The 23,846-nt window shown below is 37.5% G+C and overlaps 1 protein-coding gene across 1 annotated transcript in view; it reads right to left on the bottom strand.

Annotated features, from left to right (window-relative positions):
* Positions 1–23,605, bottom strand: part of cubn (cubilin (intrinsic factor-cobalamin receptor)) — an 86,192-nt gene extending 62,587 nt beyond the window's left edge. Inside the window, exons 1-16 of the mRNA XM_047344599.1 lie at positions 23,484–23,605; positions 23,178–23,298; positions 17,118–17,213; positions 16,742–16,780; positions 16,556–16,657; positions 14,870–14,973; positions 14,067–14,193; positions 13,194–13,362; positions 8,710–8,841; positions 8,060–8,155; positions 5,834–5,958; positions 5,021–5,213; positions 3,678–3,796; positions 2,565–2,799; positions 753–934; positions 255–417 (exon numbers count right to left, since the gene is read on the bottom strand). Coding sequence (XP_047200555.1) covers positions 255–417; positions 753–934; positions 2,565–2,799; positions 3,678–3,796; positions 5,021–5,213; positions 5,834–5,958; positions 8,060–8,155; positions 8,710–8,841; positions 13,194–13,362; positions 14,067–14,193; positions 14,870–14,973; positions 16,556–16,657; positions 16,742–16,780; positions 17,118–17,213; positions 23,178–23,298; positions 23,484–23,605 — 2,125 coding nt within the window. The remainder of the gene's footprint in view (positions 1–254; positions 418–752; positions 935–2,564; positions 2,800–3,677; positions 3,797–5,020; positions 5,214–5,833; positions 5,959–8,059; positions 8,156–8,709; positions 8,842–13,193; positions 13,363–14,066; positions 14,194–14,869; positions 14,974–16,555; positions 16,658–16,741; positions 16,781–17,117; positions 17,214–23,177; positions 23,299–23,483) is intronic.
* Positions 23,606–23,846: the final 241 nt, after the last annotated feature.

Genomic DNA, 23,846 nt, shown 5'->3' with positions numbered 1-23,846 from the left:
TTTACAAAAAAAATTACTTAAAGATTCCATATTTTCCTCTGTTGAATCCTGCCAAACACAACAAAATGCCTGTTCCTTGAAGGATGTAATGCAGGGAAATTGAATGCCAAGCTGGCTGTATAGCTGAAAAATGTGCAGACAGTTGAGGGGATAGCCAGTCATTTCACCTATGAGCTGAAGAAAGTAATATTTCATACAAATATTACCCATTTCATGGCTTTTAATTGTCATATTTAGGATGCACGCTTTCTTACTTGGCGATGTTGTGTATGTGATGTGGAAGCCTCTGTCAGAGACACTGAAGTCGGAGTGGAAGTGGATCCATGCAGCTGGACCTGTTGTCTGTAGGGGTGGAGGTGATGCGGTACTGCAATATTTCCCCAAAACTGGGTCTTCAGGTAGAAGACCGTCCCGGATCTATAATGTTTAACCACAATAAGACAGTAAATAATATAGACAATAATAACAATAAGACAATAAATAGAACATCTGCAAGAAGTTGTAGATGTAGCCTACACTATGCTTTTTGTATGGACTGGGACCATTTGATTGGATTGAGGATTGGGTAGACCACAGTGCGCAAGCCTGACATAATAGCCGCACTAAGCCACCTTCCCATAGATATTTTGTAAAGTAATTCTTGCATTTGGTGAGGAAATATGGTAAAAACTTCTATCTATTTTATTCTTGGTGATTTTAATGATTGATTTTATTGAATTTAAAAGATATTGGGATATGGTAGTCTTTCTCACCTCCAAGAAGTCATAGTTGCAGTCAGGGTGATGCTCCAGACTGAGAGTCCCAAATGCAAAAGTAATTAGCTTATTGGGCTCCACTGTCACCGTCCAATAGCAGTCCCGGCTCGGTGGGTAGTTTCCAGGGTAACCAGGCGAGTTAAGGTTGCCATAGGGAGAAGTTAGTTCACTTCCACACACTAAGATGAGAATATATTTCAGGGAACAATTATTTCACATTTGATTCTTGAAAAACCTTGGCAAGCTTCAACACTGTTATAGTTTTTCAATAGTAAGCTCCTGAGCCATGACTGGCACAGACACATTGCTCTATTCTTCCAAAGCCTTAACAGCAGTGCTGATTAATCTTGTTGTTCTATAACTTGATCATGTCTTTGGCCACGTAAACTGGTCCAAATCTGAGATGCTGTTTCTCCCAAAATCACATGGAATCTGTATCAGGAACAAAATGCTGAAATGTACAACCTTTTAAATCCACCTCAAATCTCCTGAACTCATTTTACTACTTTCCATTAGGAAAAATTATCAGTAAACAATTTTCACTGCTATGCGGATAATATCAAGTTATACTTATTTATAAAACCAGAACAAAGTAATCAATTAACTAAAATGTTTCAAGGACATAAAAACCTGTATAACCTTTTCACTTGACCCTAGAAACCTCAGAGATGCATTATCAAAAAATGTAGCTACTCTGGATGGCATTGACCTTGTTTCCAGCAAAACCATCAGGAATCTAGGAGTTGTCTTGAATCCTGAGTTCTTCTATGATTCTGATTCAAAACTAATTTCTAGGACTGCATTCTTTCACCTACTTAACATGTCCTCTCACAAAAATATGCTGAAAAATGTGTCCGCACCTTTGTAACATGCAGACTTTATTATTGTTATCCCTTATTATCAGGTTCCACCGGTAAGTCTTTAAAGACTCTGCATTTTGTCCAAAATGCTACAGCATATTCACTGACAAGAACTGGAAAATGGATCACATTTCAACAATATTAGCTTCGCTACACTGGCTTCCTCTTAAATAGAATTTTAAATTATCCTCCTTACGTACAAAAATGTAATAACACTAATCGTGGTGGCAGCTGATTGTAGTGGTGGATCGTGATTGTGGTTAATGATGGTGGATCATGGTGGCAGCTGATCATTACTGCTTCCTTCATCTCTATCAGACATTCTCTTGTATGACTATCTTACACATTGCTGCAGCTCTCCCTTTATGTTAGACGCTGACTTTTCTCATCAATGTTGTTGAATTGTTATTTTGTTCATGTGCTCTGCTACACGTGGCAACTATTGCACTTCTATCTGTCCTGGGAGAGGGATCTCTCACATGTGGCTCCATGGTTTGTTTTTACCATGTTACTCTGGATTTTCTTTTGGTAGTTCGTCCTTACTCTTGCTGTGGGTTACAGACAGAGGATGTAATATTTGTTTAAGCCCTATGAAACAAATTTTGATTTGTCGATATGGGCTGTACAAATAAAATTTGATTGATTTGTTTGAATATGTTTTCTAAACTTTCAAACTTTCTTAAACCATGATTTAACTATATCATTATGGGTGAGTGAGTGAAGTGTAGGTGAATGTACCAATTTAAAATGAAATCTACAACACAAAGTAGACAAAACATGGTCTGAATACTTCCTCAAGATGTTTGCATGCATACATGGGACTTGTAAGTGGTATATGAGAAGAAAACAACTTTCATGTGTCTTTCAGTCCAAAAATCCCCCAAAATGTTTGTATTTCAATCTTAAGGATTACTTATTAATCAACCCAAAACAATTGGTACAACCCTACCTGGTTCATGAGACTGCCAAGTAACTGTGAAGCCACCAGCACTGACAGAGTGGTCAGAGCGAAACCAGAAATACAAGGAATTGTGGGAACTGTAAACCTCCTGTGGATTATTTTGGCCACAGTATTTGCCAATTATGTAAGCAGAAGCACTGTCTCCATCATGAATCTGAAGGAAGTCAAAGATGCAGTTGGCACTACTCTCCAGATGAAAGAAAGGAAAGGTAATGCGCAGAATCTAAAAAAGAGAGCACACAGAATAAGCATGTCATACTTGGAAAATAATCACATGCCAGGAATTATAATTTCTTTGTTGTTTTGGTATTAGAGCAGACATTTTCATCAAATGAAATCACAAGTGCCTATTCACTACCTGTCTAGGGGCCTCATTTATAACCATTGCGTTAGCACAAAATGGGGTCTGAAAAAAGTATACACTCCTTCCCAGGCAAGAGCTGGGATCTTTACAAACAAACTTGACAGGAAGTGCGCAAACTGTGACCCATGTGTAATTAGTAATGCAGATATGAGGTGGTGACCTAAGATACACTTTATCATATAAAGTTGCTGCAGAGATCACATGTGTTTGTTTAGCCTACAGCACATCAACTCCAGCATCAACCCTTATGACCTAAAGCTATCTTGACTTCTTGTCGGCGTGTTCTATGTGTATGCCACCGGTTTTTCATCCTGCGCAACAACACTTTAGTATGAATCCTACACACTCTTTTATAAATGCGACCCCAGAGATGTTAAAGAACAACCTAAAAGCCCAGTATCATCTGATGATCAGAAAAAGGTGTCCAATGGGTTGATAATCTTGCTCCCTACTTGATGAGATACCTCCAGTTATTGGCAAAGGTAATGTGATCTCAGCAATGCTCACAATATCATGAGGTTGTCTTCTAGACCATAATTTATGGCCCTATGATTGTAGAGAGATGCATAGTGAGACTGAAGGAAGACTCATTTGTATCATTAAGAGAACTGCTACTGGTGAGTATTTTTTTATCTGAGGAGCTCAAAAAAGCCAAGTGTACACTACCTGTCGAGAGACAAAAGTAACAAATGACAGGCAAAGGCAATTTCTGCATAGTAAGAAAGAAAACAACAGACCTGATCTGGGTCAGTGCGGATCACCCAGGCACAACTGACTTGGTGATCGTATTCATCATGACCTGGAGTGTTGGGATAACTGAAGGAGCCTGCAGGGCCAGTCAGGTATCCTCCACACTCTGGAACACACAGAACAAGTTAAGAGACATAAGACCTGTTACACAGAGTGCAGAAAGAATAAATTCAACAACACAAACACAACATTTTCATAATACAAATCGCTTGTGTTCACCATATAAATTGAACATCACAATGTTGTGTCTCATATTATGTATCATATAGCTTTAACTATAGTTGTGTAGTATAAAAACACTTAAAATGAACCAGAAATCCTGCACACTCCTGCTTTTACTCACTTAGCTGGTATTTATTATGAAGTAATTTTATAGAATAAATGAATAAATTATGAGAGTATAAGACACTGATTGTCATGATAACAATCTGCCTCCCCCTTTCATCTGTGTTCTACTGTATATATGTGCTAATTATAGAGGCACTGCATGAATGTGTGAATGGGTGAAAGTGTTCGCAATCTCTAGTCTGTACTGGAGTTATTTCCTAACCCTAACCCTTTTCTATGGTCCATATGTGCCAGTCTCTCTGTCTCTGCTCTGCCAGGTTCAGCTTCTATACCTTTTTGGATCCTCATGTCATCGCCTGCCCTGCTCTCACCCTCCGTTACCCCAGTGAAATTCAGAGACTCTTTACTTGTTCTTCTCCTCCTCCACGTAAAACTGCCTTTGAGTCAGTCTTCTGCATTTTTTGGAACCTAAAGTGAATCTTTATGGCATTGGCAGTGTGTGGGTCTTCAGGTTCCTCAGAATGGACCAAAGGAAGCTGATGGCATGTTCTTGTAGGCACAGGGCTTGTGAAGCACATATCCTGGCATTAGTGTAGGTGCATATGCGTGTGGGCCTTTTTATATAAAGCAGAGATTATATTTTTGTAAAACATTTTATCCCACAGAACTACTATCATGTCAATATGAAACAGTTTCACATTAACAGCAAAATATTTCGAAAATCCACAGTGGCTCCTGAATCATTCTACGATGAATATAAGCATTGAAGTAGAATAACTGAATACAGCTCATATTTTGTCATGACATGAGTGATAAAATATTTAAGAATGATGTCCCCAGTCCTTAATCACAGTCCCCAAATCTGTTCACCAGCCCCTCTAGTCCCTTCACTTCTTTCTCCCTTTGTATTTATTCAACCTTGCTTTTCCCCCACCTAATTTAAACCCATCCCTCCCAACGTCTTCCCTCCACCTCTTCAACACCCAACCATTATTTCATTTTCCCGGCCCCTGCATACAGGATCTTTTTGTCCTGCCAATACCTTGCTGTGAGGTCTGGCAGATTGGGCCAGTCCATTGGGCAGTGCAAGTGCATGTGAATCCATTCATGCCATCAGTGCAGTTTCCTCCGTTTTGACAGGGATTGCTTGAGCATTCATTGATGTTCTGGTCACAGTTAGCTCCTTGCCAGCCTGAGTTGCAATTGCAGATGTAGCCAGGAGCCGAGGTGGTGGCCTGTGACAACAACACTACACTAGTCAGACATTCTTGAATTTAAGGGCTCTGATTCAGCATTTTCAAATTTTTTTGAGTATCTTTGACACAAAATGAAGCCAAGTCTCCTTCAAACCATAAAAAAATGCTTTGTAAATGTTTGTGTAAAAATTATTCCTTGTTCAGTTGATTAACAACTGTGTATTACAACCATAATTTTGTATGAGTGTAATAGACAATGTTGTTACTCATCTTGGTCTTACCAAGTTAAGCCTCAGTTCCGTTAGCTTCTGTTCTTTATGATAATTTACTGTATAGTCTGCCTCACAAATTCTTAAATAACAAATTGACATGTTTTATTCATGGCTTTATCCAAGAAGAGAAAAAACTGCTCGAAATCTGCCTGGTAGCAGGACAATGTTTGTGGGAATCCAAAAAAAATTACAGAGTGAAAGTCACCCAGTGCAGTTGCTCATTGACAATTGGAAAAATAAGGTATCTACTATATTCCTGGATAATCACAACATAGGCTAAATTAATTGTTGCCTTATCAATTAACATGATAATTGTAGATAAAGACATTATGGCCAATAAGAATCCCAACTATGTCGGAACAGACATAAATAGACTCACACACTCACCACACACTGTCCATTGACACAAGGGTTGTTGGTCTGACATATGTTGCTGGTCTGGGTGCAACCTGTTGGTCCGTAACCATTGCCTGTGTATTCTGGAGGACAGTTACATATCGGGAAGCTTGAACCTGGTGGATGTGGGAGGGTTGGGTGAGAAGAAGAATACATGGTCACTGCAACAATCATTCTTAAATCTCACTTGTGTAAAAAAAAAAAAAATTCACAAAAAAAAAAATTGAAACTACTGTCTGACATCAGGGTTAAATGAAATCTCCTTGAACAGAGTAGAGCTAATGAATTTGTGCAATACTGATCAATCCTGAAGAGACAAGGTACTTTACACACAATATTATTGGGCCGGGAAGGTGGGTAGACATTTATTAATATATAAACGCACACATGGATTGATGCTGTTGTCTGTGCAGAAAACCCTCTGCTGCATTGTGCATGTGTGAAAGGCAAACTACAGATATCTCTGAAGCCAATTCTCCAGATTTTACCTGAAGGTCATGTCTTCAGAGTACTAGAAGGGCACTTGGATTGCGAATAGGCTACCTCTGCTAAGGCCGCACAGTACTCTTGTGAAAAAAGACTTAAATTCAATTGATCCGAATCTTTATTTGGATCTGCAACAAATTGCACTTATTCATAGATCTCAGTCCCATAAAACTACCAGATTTTTCATAAATATCCATGAATTATTTTTCTGAGAAATCATCGAAAATGTTGATGAACACCCTAAAGAACATGAAAAAATACCTCCAGATCCAGGTCCACATCAAAATTAAATGTTTTCTTCCTTCATCTTTACCGCATCCTTCCACCAAGTTTCATTGTAATCTGTTCAGCAGTTTTGTGTAATAGCTATTGCTTGGAGCATAGTATTGTTTTCACCCCTGTATTTCACTGAATCTTGAGACATGGGACTAAACACGTGTTTAGTCTAGCATGGCTAGGCAACATCTGTCACTGGAGGAATGTAGAAGAAGAAAAAGAGAGTGTCAAAAAAGTGGAGAGAGAAAATCTTTACACAGCCAGAATTAAAAGAGGAATTTCTTAGACAAGATAGACAGAGATGGAGGCAAAGAGTTAGTGAAGGAAAAATAAAGCAAATAAAGGATTTGACTGAAAGGGAACAGAGGAAAAGCAAAGAATTAGAAGCATTGCCTACCGGCTGCTGAACAAAATTACCAATTTGATCTGACATACAAAATTGTATCTGCGGCCAAAGGAATCCAAAGTCAAAATGAAATGCACACTTAAGTGTGAATAAAATGTTTATAAATAACCTATTCATTGTTTGATCTGTTTGTTACCTTCCAATATGCTACAAACGGTTTATTCTAACAATTGCTGTAAATAATGTAACCGTCCTGGGAGAGGGATCCCTCACATGTGGCTCTCTCTGAAGTTTTTTTTTTAGTAGTTTTTCCTTACTCTTGTTGAGGGTTAAGGGCAGAGGATGTCACACCTTGTTAAAGCCCTATGAGACAAACTGTGATTTGTGAATATGGGCTATACAAATAAAATTTGATTGATTGTTTTATTGCTGCAATTGTTTGATTCAAGGTAATTGAGAGCTAAAATGAATACAAATTCAAGTTTTTGTCACCACCGTCAGATATGGGTCAACAAGAATATTTCGGCATTAAATTTCATATTTTCTGAAGAATTGTTGTTCATATGTGAAAATGTATCGGTCTCTCCTAACATGAGAATGTGTTTTTAAATCAAAAAAATATTTTGATAGCTGTTGAAGGTAAAGTTAAAATTCTATAATACAATCAATAATAAAACACAGACGAACATCTTTATAACATAAAAATATATACATATTGAAAGTAATTTTCTTGAGGGCTCTGTCAGCCTTGGTGAAAAAATGTTTGGGGTGTAGTTTGTATAGGTCTAGCATAATGGGAGTGAACATTAATTCGTTGTACTTATTATCATATTATTATCATTTAAGTCATACTAATTTAAATTGCATAACAATTCATATAAGTTTGGTTTAGGAGTTTGCAGCAGAATAAGTAGAAAGAGGTTATGGAAAATAATACTATTAAAAAGACACATTATGGAACTAGGGCAGAATAGAAAATGGAAAAAAAAACATCCATACATATATATACTTTACACCATGCGAGACAGAAAGGCAGGTTTGCCACAAAAAAAATCTCAAGTAATATTTCAATATTCCTCTTGATGGTGGACATAAAATCTTTGTTTTACCTGGGTTGGAGGAGCATGTAGCTAATGGGTAACATCCTCCATTGTTGGTGGCACAGATACTGGTCTGGGTGCATGTTCTCCCATCCCCCTCGTAACCTGCATTGGAAGGTGATCATCAGAAATTATACAATAAACTGGCTAACACATTAGGTCAATTCATTCTCGTAACACTGAGAGAGGCTCTTTCTGAAAACTTCACTTGTTGTATTGTGTTAAAATATCCATCATCTGCACACAGAGGACTTTGTGACCAAAAGACACAATCATGAACTTGGTGAAATTAGAGACCAGCAGTTTTCAACATTAACCATGGTTCATGGCAGTGAATCCTCTCTCACCCTCAGCTGAGTGTGGAGATGGTTGTGGGCACTTTGACACAATTTCTGATTTTATTGCACTCAGGCCTCGTTGTGGCGATTTACTTAGATATATTTTATGTATTTAATATTGTCTAGTCAAGTAATGAAATTGCATTAATCACTATGGGGTGGGGTGTGTTGAGTTTCATGCGCCCTGTGAACCCAAGATGATTTAATATGTAAACTTCTATGCATGCACATGATGGATATCCAGGTATTACTGCACTACGGTTTTCCTACAGTTCATAGAATTGTAGTGGCATTCATTGTCTTGTTTTCTGCCCCTCATACCTTGAGGGCAGGAACCACAGTGGAAGGATCCCATGGTGTTCAGGCATTGCACCATCGGAGTGGTGGAGCAGCCGCCATTATTGGTCAAACATTCATCCACATCCTGACAGCTGTAACCATTGCCTTGCCAGCCTGAGAAAAAGTAATAGTAAAAAACAAAAAAAAACTTGTTCAGGTTATACATGAGACCATAAATCATATTTTAATCTGGCATATTTCTTATGTGTGACTATTGCTGCTTAATTGTCATGACAACTTTGTGCTGGACATCTGTTGTAAAGATCTCAAAAACAAGGACCCACACAATATCTGGGTAGCTATTGTCTCCTACAGATTTCCATAAAAATATTTTTTATATTACTTTAACAGATCACGTCTCTGAGTCTGCGTGGAAGTAAACACAGAAAGTCGCTACCTGGAATGGCTACTTTGCTAAATTGTAAATACATCCAGGGCAATTTGCAATAATAACACAGTGTTGGATAACTGCTTCATGGACGGACCAAAGAAAGGTTATGAATGAAAGGATAATAATGGTGGTAATAAGGTGAGAAGTGAGGAGGAAAGACATCTCTCAATGGAAATCAAAACAATATTTAAGGAGCAATTATGGTGAGAGAAGAGAGGTAAGGTGTAATTTTTAAAAGACACAATATTCAGAATCAGAAAAATATTTAATGATTTGGGCTGAGTAGGGTTTAGCTGACTAAAATACAAAATACATTAATTACAAAATTGATTTTGCTAAGGTGGAAACCTGTTATTTGGCTACAAGAAAGGTGAGGCAATCACATAACATCATGGTGGTGATATCACAGAAGGGGGCGGGGGAATTGTCAATCAGAGGCCCACCCCTTGGAATTGCATGACAAGGTCAATGACGTAGTATTTTGATCAAGATTCATGTTAAGGATATAAATCCGTCATAAAGTGGACAATGATCCTAATCGTATTAAATTATGTTTGTTATGTATACAAGCAACAAAATATGCATTGAGTTGTTTAAAATGTTATAATAAACCAATATTTAGTTTATTAGTTTAAACATTTTTATTTACATTTATAGTTGTCCCACTTTATCAAACATGATTAATAATGTGGGACAGCATGCTTTGAGTAATCTTGGACAGTTATTTAAGTTCTCTTAATGGGGGAGATGTGCATTTAGGGACTTCCTGAAATAAAATAGATAAACTAAAGAGATGTAATATATGATATTCAGTTAACGGTAAATATAGTCTGTCCCTGTCTGTTTAAACTGATCTGGTTAGCAAACCAACACATAATCAGTTAGCTGATCCAAAAAGCACACTCTGTCCTGTGGTCTGCAGCCTCTGGTTTCACTAAACATGTGGAGAAGACAATGGGCTGATCGATGATGATGGTCTCTCACCTGCAAGGACTGTTTGTTCCCAGAGTAGCCCCAATACAATAGTGAATTATCGAATGAATAATTTGTTATTGTAGTTGGCTGATGATAGAAATTTAATAGATTTTTTTTTTTTATGTGACACACCTTTAATAGAATGTTTTAAATAAATGTCATAGTTTCTTTATTTAGACTAGGGTTCTTTATGAAAAAAATAGAACTGTTAATATGAATTGATTACATTTTTATGAATAATATACATTTTGTTATTCAGCTCTCTGTCCTTCTTCCATACTGCTTTTTAGAAATTGGTAATATTGAGCTTGGTATGCATAAAGCAAGGTGATTAAGGCTTTTTTAAAGCATAATACAGTTGTTCCTGATTACAAAGTAACCTGTCCCAGGTTATCAAAGTCAGGCAGAATTTACTTATTTGGCACAAAGAACACTAAAAGCTGTGTCATGAGTATCTCCATTCTGTCTTCAGGTGTGGTTAGAACACATCTCTAGGATTACAGACAGGTATAATATGTTGATCTAATGTGTAAAACAGATATCAGAATAAATCACAGAAGTCAAAATTGCAAAAAATGTCCCAGATTACCCAAACTCAATCAAAAGGCTTCTTCAGTTCTTACTGACTAATATGAGGTTTCAGGTATTTAACCTCTGGGGGTTTGTACCTGTGTTGAGATTCGTTATGTTCAACCGGCAGGTCGCTGCCCTCCCCAGTTGGGTCATTGGGGTCCTTGGTCAAGGTGTGAATTGCTGTTGATACCTGCAAGTTGTAGTCCCCACCCTACGGTCATTGGAGTCACTAGAGTTTGGGTCTACATAGCTGTTGGAGGGGGCAACCTGCCTGTTTAACATAACGACTGACAATAATGTATATCTGACAATTCCAATGATTGAGGTATTGCCGATAATGGTATACTTGAGTAGGCATATTGTATATCTAAGCAATCTAGTTGTAATCATAATCCATGATCAGCTGCCACCACGATAGCAACCAGATGAAGAAAATAATCCACTGTAGAGATATTGTACAGTTCAAAATAATAATACATTTATTTAATTACCATTATGTTGTATTAGTATTTTTAAAACTTTGATGTGAATTTCCATATGCCTATAGAGGAATTTCATGACTTACTATAGTAAAAGCCTTGTTTTTGAGCAGATAAGGTTTTTGAAATTCCCTGGAATTACCCATTGATATTGGATTCCCCCCAACAAAGGAAATGGCGAGCCACCACTAAATGCGACCACTTCCTTAACCTGAGGATTTGGATCATGATCACCCTTTCACTGAGATCCACCCACGCATTCATACCCATCACTTGAGTTCAGGATGGGGTAGGATTGTTACATCTCTTCTTACTTCTTGATTTTTGACTGACCTAAAGACTGAAACTGACTTGAAATATTTTGTTTAATGAAGCTAGCTGAACTGAACTCAATTAAGGAACTAAGTGAACTGGAACAAACCCACAGGATCCTGAGCGCTTTCATTCCACATACATGTTCTCTGTTAAAGAATTGCCTCTCTATCAATTGTTCTGTGTCAAAGTGTGATGCACTGTTAAAACATACTTCCAGTTAAAAGTAAATCCCAGTAAAATCACAAGAAGAGGGTAAAATATCTGCAGGAGAGTAAAATTTGCAGCCACTTCAGTGGTGAGGTAGTGTTTCCTCCTGTTTGTTCTGAAACATCCTGTTGTGTAAAACCATTCGCAGTTTAAAAATATACAGAAAAAACACAGAAATAATCATATTTCATTTAATTTAATTTCTCATTAGTTCTCTAATGAGGTAGATCAGCAGATGGTGGTTTATGTGTTGTTATATTTTGGTCAGAGTTGACTGGCTGGGCAAGTGAGTAATGTAGGTAGGCCGATGCTGCTCTGGCCCATTACTGGCAACATGTCTGTTTGAATGCCACTTTAAATTCTTCTAGCCTCTTGGAAGGGGAGGGCAAGGCAAGAGGAGTTGCAATATGCAACTTCCCCTCTAGGTGCCACTAAATCCTACACATTCAACTGTTAAACATTGAAACATAAATTGAAACCAGAAGGGCACTTAGAGAGTCCATACATCAACCAAGGCTAATGCCCTGTATTGCAATGTTAAAAAAAGTTTTTTAAAAATTCCTGGGTCCACAAGATTTTAATGGGTTATTCCTTGGGTCATGTCCCATTTCGTGGAAATCGGTTCAGTTGTTTTTGTGCAATCATGCCAACTACAAAGCAAACAAACACTGATGTGTCCCAGTAATGACACAGACTGCAGCAGCTGTGATTTGTCCACTTGGTAGCATATATCATCCATGTCTCTCAGTGGGCAGACAAGCAAACAAAACTCACCTGCAGTATAGACAATGGATGGAGTGTATCTTCCATATATCATAGATAAAGTTGTTTTAAAAAAAAGCTTCATGTAAGTACAGCTGGTACCTTTTCATTTTCCTTGACCTCACTGATGTAAAAAAAATGTAGGGAAAGGAGATATTTTTGACTGCAACCATAATTTTCAGTAGAATAAAATGGAGCTTAATTAAACTGAAAAGAAGACATGGAGGCAGAGTCAGAAAGAAAAGACACCTGTCTCAAAAACCTACCTCAGGAAACTGAAGGACATTTTCACTGGTGACTAAGGAGGAAAACCTTAGCTGTTTTTTTGTTTTCTTTTAATGCCATTTATAGTAGTTATTCTAGCAGTGTAATAAATATTAATAAATATTAGCACAATGGCTACTTTCTGATTATTTTTGCCCAGTCAGTTGATCTTCATAACATGTTGCCCAATTATTTTAAACTCTCTTACACTTCTGGTGCAACTGATATTTTTCAATTGTAGCGACAAAAGGCTTTGTCAAAGATGGTAATATATTTAGCTTTCAAATAAATGTTAATATTAAATATGTCTAATAATGACCGCACACCTAATTAGTAGGTGTAGTCCTTAATTGCTCCTGCTCTATCCATATTTTCCATATTTCCCCCAACTGTCTTAAGACATTAGCTTAATCACAATTAATAGTTAACCAACCCCTGCATTTCACACAGTGGCCTGTTTTAAATTAGAGAACAGTATGAGTGGTGTTATTGCATATTACCAGCAGGACAGGATCCGCAGTAGAAGGAGCCTTGAGTGTTGTAGCAGGTAACAGCTGGGTTGGTGGAGCAAGGCTTGATGGGTAAGTTACACTCATTAACATCAGCTACACAGGCTGGGTTCCCAGCTGGAGCTTCCCAGCCACTTTCACAGATGCACTGGTATCTAGGCTGTTTATTTAGGATAAAACAGTCACAGTGAGAAAAGTCAATCAAAATCAATCTATCTACAGTAAAATCATGACAACATGAGAACTAATGTCCAAATGGCTAAAGATATGTTTTTTGCAATGAATGTATTTCCAATGATATGTGAGACTTTTTGCAGACTGATATTGCCCAATCGTCATCACAATCTAAGAAGGTGTGTCAAAAGGTAAGTTCATTTTAAAACACTTGTTTTCTGTAAAACACTACTAGACTAATATCATTTAATGACAGGAATACTGTTCAGTCCGCTGGTTAGTACTCATAACCATAGCTAATTAGTTGAAACAGTTCAAACTGAAAATCTTTTCAATATCAGGTCTCCATCGTCCATGGCAAAAAAACAGCTCCATTCCAATCCTATAAAAAGTGAATACTATATCTTTTCTGTTGTCCCCTGCTCATAAGAAATCTAGTAGTTATTTCTCTTATACCCTTACAGCCCAGCATTCCTTTACCATTGTAATAGCATCCATTATTCTGAGTCAGCAAGTCTACTGAGTTTTATTTATTTCATATTTTTGCAGTGGAAATTATTGTAGCGAGATAATACAAACCACCTTCAGTATAATTTAAACCTAATAGTGTGAACTCTGTTCAACTCGTACTGTGTTTTTTTTTATAGTTGTTTTTAAATGTTAAGGTTAACTAGTATAATGTCTAGTTACCTGTCCAGCTATAATCCGGTCTGCATCAATACAGGTGCCATGCTCACATAAGTCCTGGCCTGCATTTCTGCAATCATCATAACGGACAGAGCAGAGAACCCCAGACCACTCTGGAGAACAGTTACAACTGCAAAGACACAGAAATATCATTCAATTTCAATAATTGTTGCTTTAGCCAGCAGTAATTTATTAAAAGGGTTAGGGATCTATGGTGGTTTGACCCAACCTGGCACACGCCACCTGTCAGATCTTTATTATGATCCCAAAAGAGGGCACTTTAAGTTGATAATTATTTTTATGTGCACAAATCTTTATTCATAATTGAGATAATTATTTCTTTTTTAATAAGTCTTTAGTTGTTTTTATTTCCAAATAGTTTAAGAGAGACCACTACAAATGAGCAATGTTATGCACATTGATGGAGTTTTAAATATTTTGTTGATGTTCTTTCAAATGTTTGAAATGTGAAAGTGTCTAGTTACAAAGTTTAGTAAATGAGAAACTGATGGCACAGCGCTGTGTATTACATCTTTTTTTCAACCAAAATTGCTTTGCGCTGGTTAGGGGGTACTTGGCGGAAAAAATATTTCACAGGGGGTACATCACTGAAAAAAGGTTGAGAACTACTGCCTTAAAGGATACATGAAACCAGTGCAGCTAACCGAAAAATCTAATTTGTGTTACTGTTGCTAGTACAAAAGTAGCCATCTGTCTTAAGAGTCCCTAACTATGTTTCGAAATTCAAACAACATACAATAAATTATTAAATGAAATTAGAGTATAATGAAAAGCTTAATACATACGTAAAAGATCCAGGGGTGTTGACACAGGTTGCTCCATTCTGACAACCCTGAAATGTCCCTGAATGCATCTGACATTCATTCAGATCTGTTGCACAGTTAGGACCCTGACACACACACACACACACACACACACACACACATACACACACAGAGAGAGAGAGAGATCAGATGGATGGATGGATGGATGGATGGATGGCTGTTCACCAGCATGGAAGTAAATGTCTGTGGAACTGCTATATAAATTAATGAGTTCCGGATACAAGTATTGACAAGTAATTCATGCATTAAATAAATAAATAATTAAATTGGTGTAAGATTTAAGTCAACATATTAAAATAAGATATATCAGGTATAAATGAAAATAAATTACTAAAACGTTGTACTCAATGTGCATTAGTAAATCATTTATATTGTGTAGTTCTTATCCACAACTAATGTTGCCCGTTTCTGCTCTCTCATTATGTCACTGCTAAATACGTAACTTGTAAAATGTATTTTGCACTGAACATCACTTACTGTCTTCATTTCCATACCATGTGTTGCATAATGTTTTGATATATTTTGTACCGTGTTCATTCTAAAAAATATAGCTGTCATGGCGGTGTGATGGTATGATGGTGTAACGATGATGAGGATTTATCAGAAAGAGATACAGGATATGCCAAAGCAATAAACGCCAGTTTACAAGAACTGACCTGTGTCCGTATTGTGATGTGTATGTGTATTGTGAAGAGAGTAACAGTATGTACTGATATTTATTGCCTATTTATTGCTGGTTTTCCCTCCTAAATGCTAACCATTTAACACAGCTCTCAAACTTCACTGTAAACTCTATCATTGTTAAATGTCTAAGGATTCATTCATGGATAAAGAAAGAACAGTTCTGAGGCAGGATGGCTGACCATATAATGTGTCTTGCTTTTCTCCAAGATGTGGATTTGATTTGATTACCCTGGAATACAGTTTCAAATATGTTACAAGTCTTTATCTTATATTGTTTTGGTTTAATGGAGAGTAGAGCAGCATTGCTAATGATTATGAATCCATGATCACTCTGTTTTCACAGTTTCACCGAATCTGTTGACCTTTTATATTTAAAATGGGTTATTTAAGCCTCAGCCTGCCCAGTAAAATTAGAGTAAAACTATAATTTTAAAGGTAAAAAGAATTACAGGTTCAACTTATACTCATATCCTTGCTCTAGGTTGAAGGTACTCTGGTTCTAGATCATCATCTGCAGGGACTGAATCTTCCTCTAATCATAGGCTGGATGCCTCACCACAGTTTTGATCCAGGGTGTTTGGCAAAACATATGACTCCTTCTGTACACCTCAGGGAGATTCCATAATTGTGTGTGTTATTGTAATTGATGTGTGATTGATGGAATGAAGTGTCTTATTTGCTTTGTGCTCCATCCATTGATTTTTCTTCTGTCCCTGTAGTTTTGCTGTAAATATTTTTTGTAATTACTGCATAATAATCTGGATGTATTTAATCATGGTTTTAATGTGGAAATCATTATAAAAACCATGTTGGCCTCTGCAGTTCTACCTGGCTAGTGGGATGTGTAAGATTTTTTTTTTTTATAAAAAAACATTATTCTAAATGTTAAATCAATCAAACTACAAAAAGAGAGCCAATTGTAATAACCAGCCCCATAATGTAACAAAACAGGATGGAACTCACTGCCCAGTTTTCAGGACACAAACAGTGGTATGAGTTGAAAAGATTCAGACATGACCCTCCATTTTGACAGGGATTACTGTTGCAAGACACCCTCTGCACTGCCTGGGTGAGAAAAGAGGAGAGAAAACATGAAACATATGTGGTACAGTTCAAGCCATTACAACAAAGAGTTCCTAAATGTCTCACCGATTCAAGTGCAGTTACTTTGTTCTCAAGTGTGGACACCTGGAAAGCATGGAAAGAAGCACTGAAAATGTGTTTTAATGCATTGTCAACATATATACTGTTTTCACAATATTAAGAAACGTTTATTTGGACAGATACATTTGTAGAAGCTTTTATTATGAACACACAATGATCTGTTGACTCCATCAATAAAATCCACACTTAAAAAAATGGAGGGGAAATCCAAATGCGCTGAATGAGCCAGGATAGATTGATATGATTATAAATAATGAGGAATTAAATTATTTTACTCATCACATATTCATGCATACATATATACATGCAGACATACATACATACATACATACATACATACATATAGTTTTTAATGTCCTACCGTATTATTGAGGTGGTTTAGTTTGTTGGTGATATCAGGAGGAACTCCACCTCCATGAGACTTAATGTTATCAATGTCCTCTTTGTTACTTTTGATCTGAAATCAAAGCATTCACAGACATTTTAGCATACAAAAGCTGAAGACAAAACGTTGCCTGAAGAATTCTTCCATATATTTTTAAGAAATTAGTGCAGCCACAGAAATTCCCAGTCACATCTTCAGTATGCAAGAGCATGATGTGAGGCATGTGCCTAAAGCAATACATACATTACATCGATTGATGGTGTAACACGACGAGTGCTGACAGAATGCACAGACTGGCTCGCTGAGGTCTTTTAACTCATCCTGTCTAGGTCTGCCACAATCATTACTGTGCCAAAAAAGCCTGTTGTCAGCTGTCTCAATGATTACCATCCAATTGCTTTCATTTAGTGCAGGGATTCCCAAAGTGTGGTGCGTGCGCGAGCTGCCTCTAGGGGGTGCGCGAGAGGAAAAATGTAATGGTGCTTTCTCCCCCTCTCTCTCTCTCTCTTGCTGCATGCTGAGCCACCTGCGCTGCTCTTGAAAATCCTCAAATGGATCATCTTTTTTATCCATATCTGTTTCTGAGCCTATGCATGTGCCACTCTTTCTTCTTTACGTGGAGGATCGTGTGTAACTTTATTGTAATTTGATTCAGATTAATGGTGTTCAAATTTCTGTAACCGTTGTTATGTATGGTTAATTGTAAATTAAATTTGATGCAATTTTTCTTTAATGCGGCTGAAAATATGACAGTATTTTTCCCCATGTTCTCTCATGATGGGCCTCTTTGCTCTTTAAAAGTGACGGCTTGTGTAACTTTGTTGAAATTTATTGAAACTTTGTTGCAGTGTTTCAGTTTCATTCGAATGTGAGAGCGCATTGTTGCGATCTCTTGATTATTTTGTTACGTGTGTACTGATCATGTGTTCATGATTAAAGATGATGCATTTAATGCGGCTATAAATAGACTGTTGTTTTTTTGAAGGTGTGGGGGATTGGGGGTGCGTCAAACCGGTCGGGATGTAGAAGGTCGTGCGTGGCCTAAAAAGTTTGGGAACCGCTGATTTAGTGCTATGAGAAGCTGGTCGGAAGGCAAATCAAAGCCAGCCACCTTCAACCCTCACCAGCTTGTCAACAGGGTGAACAGGTCCACAGAAGACACCATCACCACTTCTCTAGACACTGCAACATGTTACCTTGAGCAGCAGAGGACCTACTTGAGGATGCTCTTCATAGATCTCAGCTCAGCTGTCACAAGACAAATTTGTGTTTTGTGAGGTCACAGTGAACGTGACCTTTGAGCAACAAAGTTCACCCTGAATTCCAACTAAATGTTTGTAACAACAGTGGGACACACCGAAGGGCAGACATGACATGCCAGTGTATGTACATACAGGCTGTGGAGGCATAATAAAGGCAACTCAATTGGTAGAGTGCCATTCTATTTGTGCGTCGGAATTGTGCACTTATTTGTTGAGAGGTCCCCTCAAAACTTCTGTTACAGAATGTACCCAACAATGCATTCAGAGAGTATTCAGGCCCGTTCACATATCTAAAGTTATGTTGCAGCCTATATATCATTTAAATATTTCCCCCTCATCAATCTACACTCAATAGTGAAAATTGTGTTTAACAATTTAATGTTGTAAATACTCTGATTTTCTGATGTTCTCCGTAACACGTGGCATCTTTTGCACTTCTGTCCGTCCTGGGAAAGGGATCCCTCACAAGTGGCTCTCTCTGAGGTTTTTCCTTACTCTTGTTGAGGGTTAAGGGCAGAGGATGTCACACCTTTTTAAGCCCTATGAGACAAATGGTGATTTGTGAATATGGGCTATACAAATAAAATTTGATTGATTGATCTATTGCACTTATGTCCATCCTGGGAGAGGGATCCCTCTACGTTTCTTTTTACAAATAAAATTGTATTGATTGATTGAACTCTGGAAAAAAGTTTGGAACAGGAATGAGTCTTCCAAGAGCTGGCTGCCAAGAAAAGAGCCTTGATAAGAGAGGTGACAATGAAACACATGGTCACTCTGGCTGAGGCATGGTTTAGGGCTGGCCTGTATCAGTAATATGGGCTTTATCAAGTCAAATCTTAAATGTACACTGGTTTACAGTAGGGAATGTGTCAAGAGGACATGTTCCTTGGTTTTCCTCATGACAGCAGAAATCACAATTATACTTATCTGGGGTTGCTTATATATTTACTATAAACATACAACTACTGTATATGACAGTCGTGTTGCATGTACCCTCTGAGAAGCATAATTCTGCCAACGCAATTTAGCAAAGGCAAACAAATCTCCCTGTCTCATCAGAGTTTAAAAATGAAAATATTTAAAATTTTAGATGTTATGAGGGATTAATAATAGAATATATTCAACACAATTATCTCCTTCAATTTAATTTAATAATTATGATATCAAATCTATGACACTTACTGTCTTCCCACTACATCTAAAACAGCATGTCCACAGAGAAGGGTTCAATCATTCATGTGCAATAAAATGGATAAAAGTATTTTAAGGATTAAAAAGAGCTTGTTTCATCAAAAGAAACACTTAATAATATCTCATATCAGAGCAAAGTTGATTTTCAATAACACAAGCTTGTTTCATAAGGTTTCAAAGTTGTGTCCACTTTTTGTAAACACCGTCAGATAATTCATTAAAATGTAATAAAATCAGGCAATATTAGGGGCAGCAGTCACTCTGAAGGATCCATTTTCACATTCCACCTATGCAGAGTGCATCCATGGCAGACAGGGTCAAATAAGTTTTAAAATAATCTTAATCTTAATGTTAATATTTCCTGTGTCACAACCATGATATGACAACACCATCTGCCACTTTCCTCAGAAATTGTTTAGAATGTTTAGATCATTTTATTCTCCTGAAGTAGGTTCTGTTAGCATGTAGCACAAAGCTGAAAAGAAAATAGCCGCTACATGAACTCCATTTGTTTTGTGAACAAAATGCCAATTATGTCAACACCGCCAGATGTCAACTCTGTCAGATTTCCTTTCTGACGGTGGTGACAGGCAAATAACGGAGTTGAAATTCAATGGGAAGGTATAAATATAGAAATAGGTTATTAGTTTGTCTCATAATATATAAATACTAAATATGTGGCATCAGCATTATCTGCATATTTTATTGCTTTTGTGAATTCATAGTCATCAACTCTATCAGGGTTTAGTTGAGGGAACATAGTGCTTACACACATAATGGTGAAGATACATAGAAACACTCCCTCTCTAATGCAGGAAATTTGGTTTATAATATTGAGAGTGTTCTTTTTGTGTGTTTTTTTCACCACCGTCAGATATGGGTTAACTCTGTCAGGTCTATATTGCCTCCATCTGATTAATATTTTGATAATATTTCAGTATGATATTTCTTTTTTTTATTGAGAAATTATTGGTTATATGTGAAAACCTAATGAAAATGTGTTTTCAAGTCTTAAAAACATTTTGATTGCTGTTTAAGGTAAAGTTAAAATAAAAAAAATAACGAAAATCTTTGTAATAAAAAAATATATACCTATTGAAAGTAATTTTCTCGAGGGCTCTGTCAGCCTTGTTGAAACTTTATTTTTGTGATAGTTTTTATAGGTCTAGCATAATGTGAATGAAAATAAATTAGCGTTTTTGGTGTCTGATGGTGTTGTCACAAAATGGTGTTGGTAAGGCAAAAAGCACATTTTCTTAAAAAAGAGAAAATTTGGGAGGTTGTATCAACACACCTCAGTAGCTTAGTACATGGTAGATACATACATGCAGTTTAATTTGTCTAAGCTTAAGGTTTTATTTTTTCAATATTCGATCCTGTTTTGTCCCACTTCTCAAGACTCAGTGCTACATCAGTGGACACTTGGTGACTATTCAGATTAAACAAATGCATAAATGGCCCTTAATAATATGGCACCATCATACCTCAAAGAGCTGATAGTACCATATCAACCCACTAGAGCACTGCGCTCCCAGAATTCAGGCTTACTTGTCGTCCCTAAAGTCTCTAAAAGTAGAGGAGGAGCCAGAGCTTTCAGCTATCAAGCTCCTCTCCTGTGGAATCATCTCCCACTTTCAGTTCGGGAGGCAGACACCATCTGTACGTTTAAGAGTAGGCGTAAAACCTTCCTTTACGATAAAGCTTATAGTTAGAGCCGGTCCAGGCTTGTCTTAGACCTGCTCTTAGTTATGCTGCTATAGGTCTAGAAGGTCGGGGGACACATGACACATGGAGCTTCTCTTCCCAGCTTCTCCTTCCTCTTCTCCATCCTTATCACATCAAAGAAATGAATATCTCATCAATACATGTTACTGACTTGACTTCTTCCCCGGAGTTCCTTTGCCTTATCGTCCGCAGATCCAGGGCCGCGGCTGCGGCCTCATCGTGGATTATGATGGTGGATCATGAATCAGAGATCGTGATCGTAATGGTGGATCCTGTATCGTGTTGGCATCTGATAATGGTGGTGGACCACGAGGTGGCAGCTGATGGTGGATCCTGATGGCGGCAGTGGACAATGACTTTGGACAATGGTGGCATCCGATCTTGATGGTGGATCATGATCGTGGTGGCTGCTGACCGTGGACTATGATTACAACAAGACTGCTTGATATATAATATTTCTCCTCAGATACTCGACCATTACTGACAATAATCCATCAACTCATTGACCTTCAGTTATGCTACAAAGTGTTTATTCTAATCAATGCTGCAAATACCCTTATCTTTCTGATGTTCTCCTTTACACGTGACATCTATTGCACTTCTGTCCAAACTGCTGTGTCCGCTTCCACACATGTTAATCATTCATAGTCTCACATGAGGAGCAGCAGGCTCTGACCTGTGTAAAAGCTCATAAGTAGTTATAATGAGACCAGTAGTGAATATTTCCAGCTTGTTTGGATAAGATAATTGGTTTACAGCTTTTATGATGGTGATGTTGAGAACAACAACCAGGTTGTGTTTCGACAAGTAAAATTAAACTTTATAGATTAAAATAAGGGCATCAACATAACTAAACATACCAAGACCCCAACATTTGACAAAGGCTGTCCCAATCAAAGAGTATCCTAGTTCACTTGCAATCATTTGTATGCATCTTATACTAATTTTGTTATTTACATACATTTTTTGGAGGTATTAGAAAATAGTTTAAGTGGCAGGGCTGAGAAAGCCTGTTATGAATAGCATTGTTAAAGCTCAGATGCATTAAAGAGGAAAACAAAACTTTAATTTGCCTTTTTTTTTAATTCACACATTAACCCGACAAGGAGTAAGGATTAAGAAAGTGTGAAATACCACATGTTTGTCTGGACAATCTAAATTTAGAGCAGTGGTTCTAAATTTCACTCTGTTTTTTGTATGCATGGGGGAAGAAACCTCTGTGATTTAATGCTTCTGTCACAATATGGAGGTGGAGGACCCGAAGGCAAGACCCAGGTTCAGGTGAAAATAACAAAAATGTCCTATATTGCAGACAATCATGAGCCAAAGAAACTTAATGCAAAAACAGGGTCCAAACATGCAGAAAAACAGGAGGGTAACAAGAAAAGCCTTAAAAGCACAAGTCATTGGAACAAGAGAAACTGACAAAGGAAACACGGCTGTGTCCGAAATCAGCCTCTCATTCACTATTCCCTACCTCACTATATAGCGATTTCTATACAGAGAATTATATAGTGAGCTCATTTATACGACAGATCAGGCTTTTCCTGCTGACCTCGCTGCTCTCGTCTCTCCACCGCGAGCGCAATGCATGATGGTATTCATCGCGTAGTTAGTGACCATCAGTTGTACACTATTTTTCATTATGCAAAATTCCCTTCAGATCCAAATCTATTTCTGTTAATGACAAAGTTTCAAATTTAAGCTGTAAACTGTATTGACTCATTATTACTAAAATATCCACATATGAAAATGGGAGCTGCAGTGTTTGATCATATGAGCCACTGCACTATTGCGTTTAGCTTATCGCTATAAGATTGTCCTCTGTCATATAATGTAAAAAATCATAGCTTACCTGACTCAAAAGTAGGGTGAGGTCTTCATCACCCACTTTAACTTGGCCTGTCTGGAAGCGGATCTCTTTATTGTCCCCAGTGATGAAGACAAGGTGACCGTTATCTGACAGCATGCGTGGTCTAGAGTCAAAGGAGCCTGCCTTAGGTATCAGTGTTACTCACTTTATATACTAAAGAGCTGCTTATAAACCAAAGCACATCTGAAGTTTATACATAACAAACCCACATATTTAAGATGCATAACAGTATTTTTGATTCATTTCTATACTAATACATCCTACATGTGCTCTGCTAACCCCACTCACTGCTCATTGCTGAGGTTCATTTTGTTTCGTCGTTGTTCTGTGTCCCTTGGCTCTCCTTGCAGTTCCACCAGAAGAAAAAGAAGAATGTAGAACAGCCATGATAGTTGCCGTGTCCCAGCCATGGAAAAGAGATGTGTTGCCTGGACACTCAAAATGCTTTAATGAGCTCTTTTGAGCTACTCACTGCCAAGACTTTGACCTGATACCTCTACCATAAAGCACATCATGATTTACCAAAGGTGGTTAACTTTATTATTGAGTGAGGATGTCCCTCACATGATTGTAGGAGATAAATAACTTGTTTTGTGTGACATGGTGTGTGTTTGCTTTGTAGATGTCAGAAGAGGGTTAGCACTAAGCAGA

The sequence above is a fragment of the Hippoglossus stenolepis genome, chromosome 19, assembly GCF_022539355.2.
Source record: "Hippoglossus stenolepis isolate QCI-W04-F060 chromosome 19, HSTE1.2, whole genome shotgun sequence".
Classification (NCBI taxonomy): domain Eukaryota; kingdom Metazoa; phylum Chordata; class Actinopteri; order Pleuronectiformes; family Pleuronectidae; genus Hippoglossus; species Hippoglossus stenolepis.
The sequence above is the reverse complement of the archived record's forward strand: the minus strand, read 5'-3'. Positions and strand labels throughout refer to the sequence as shown.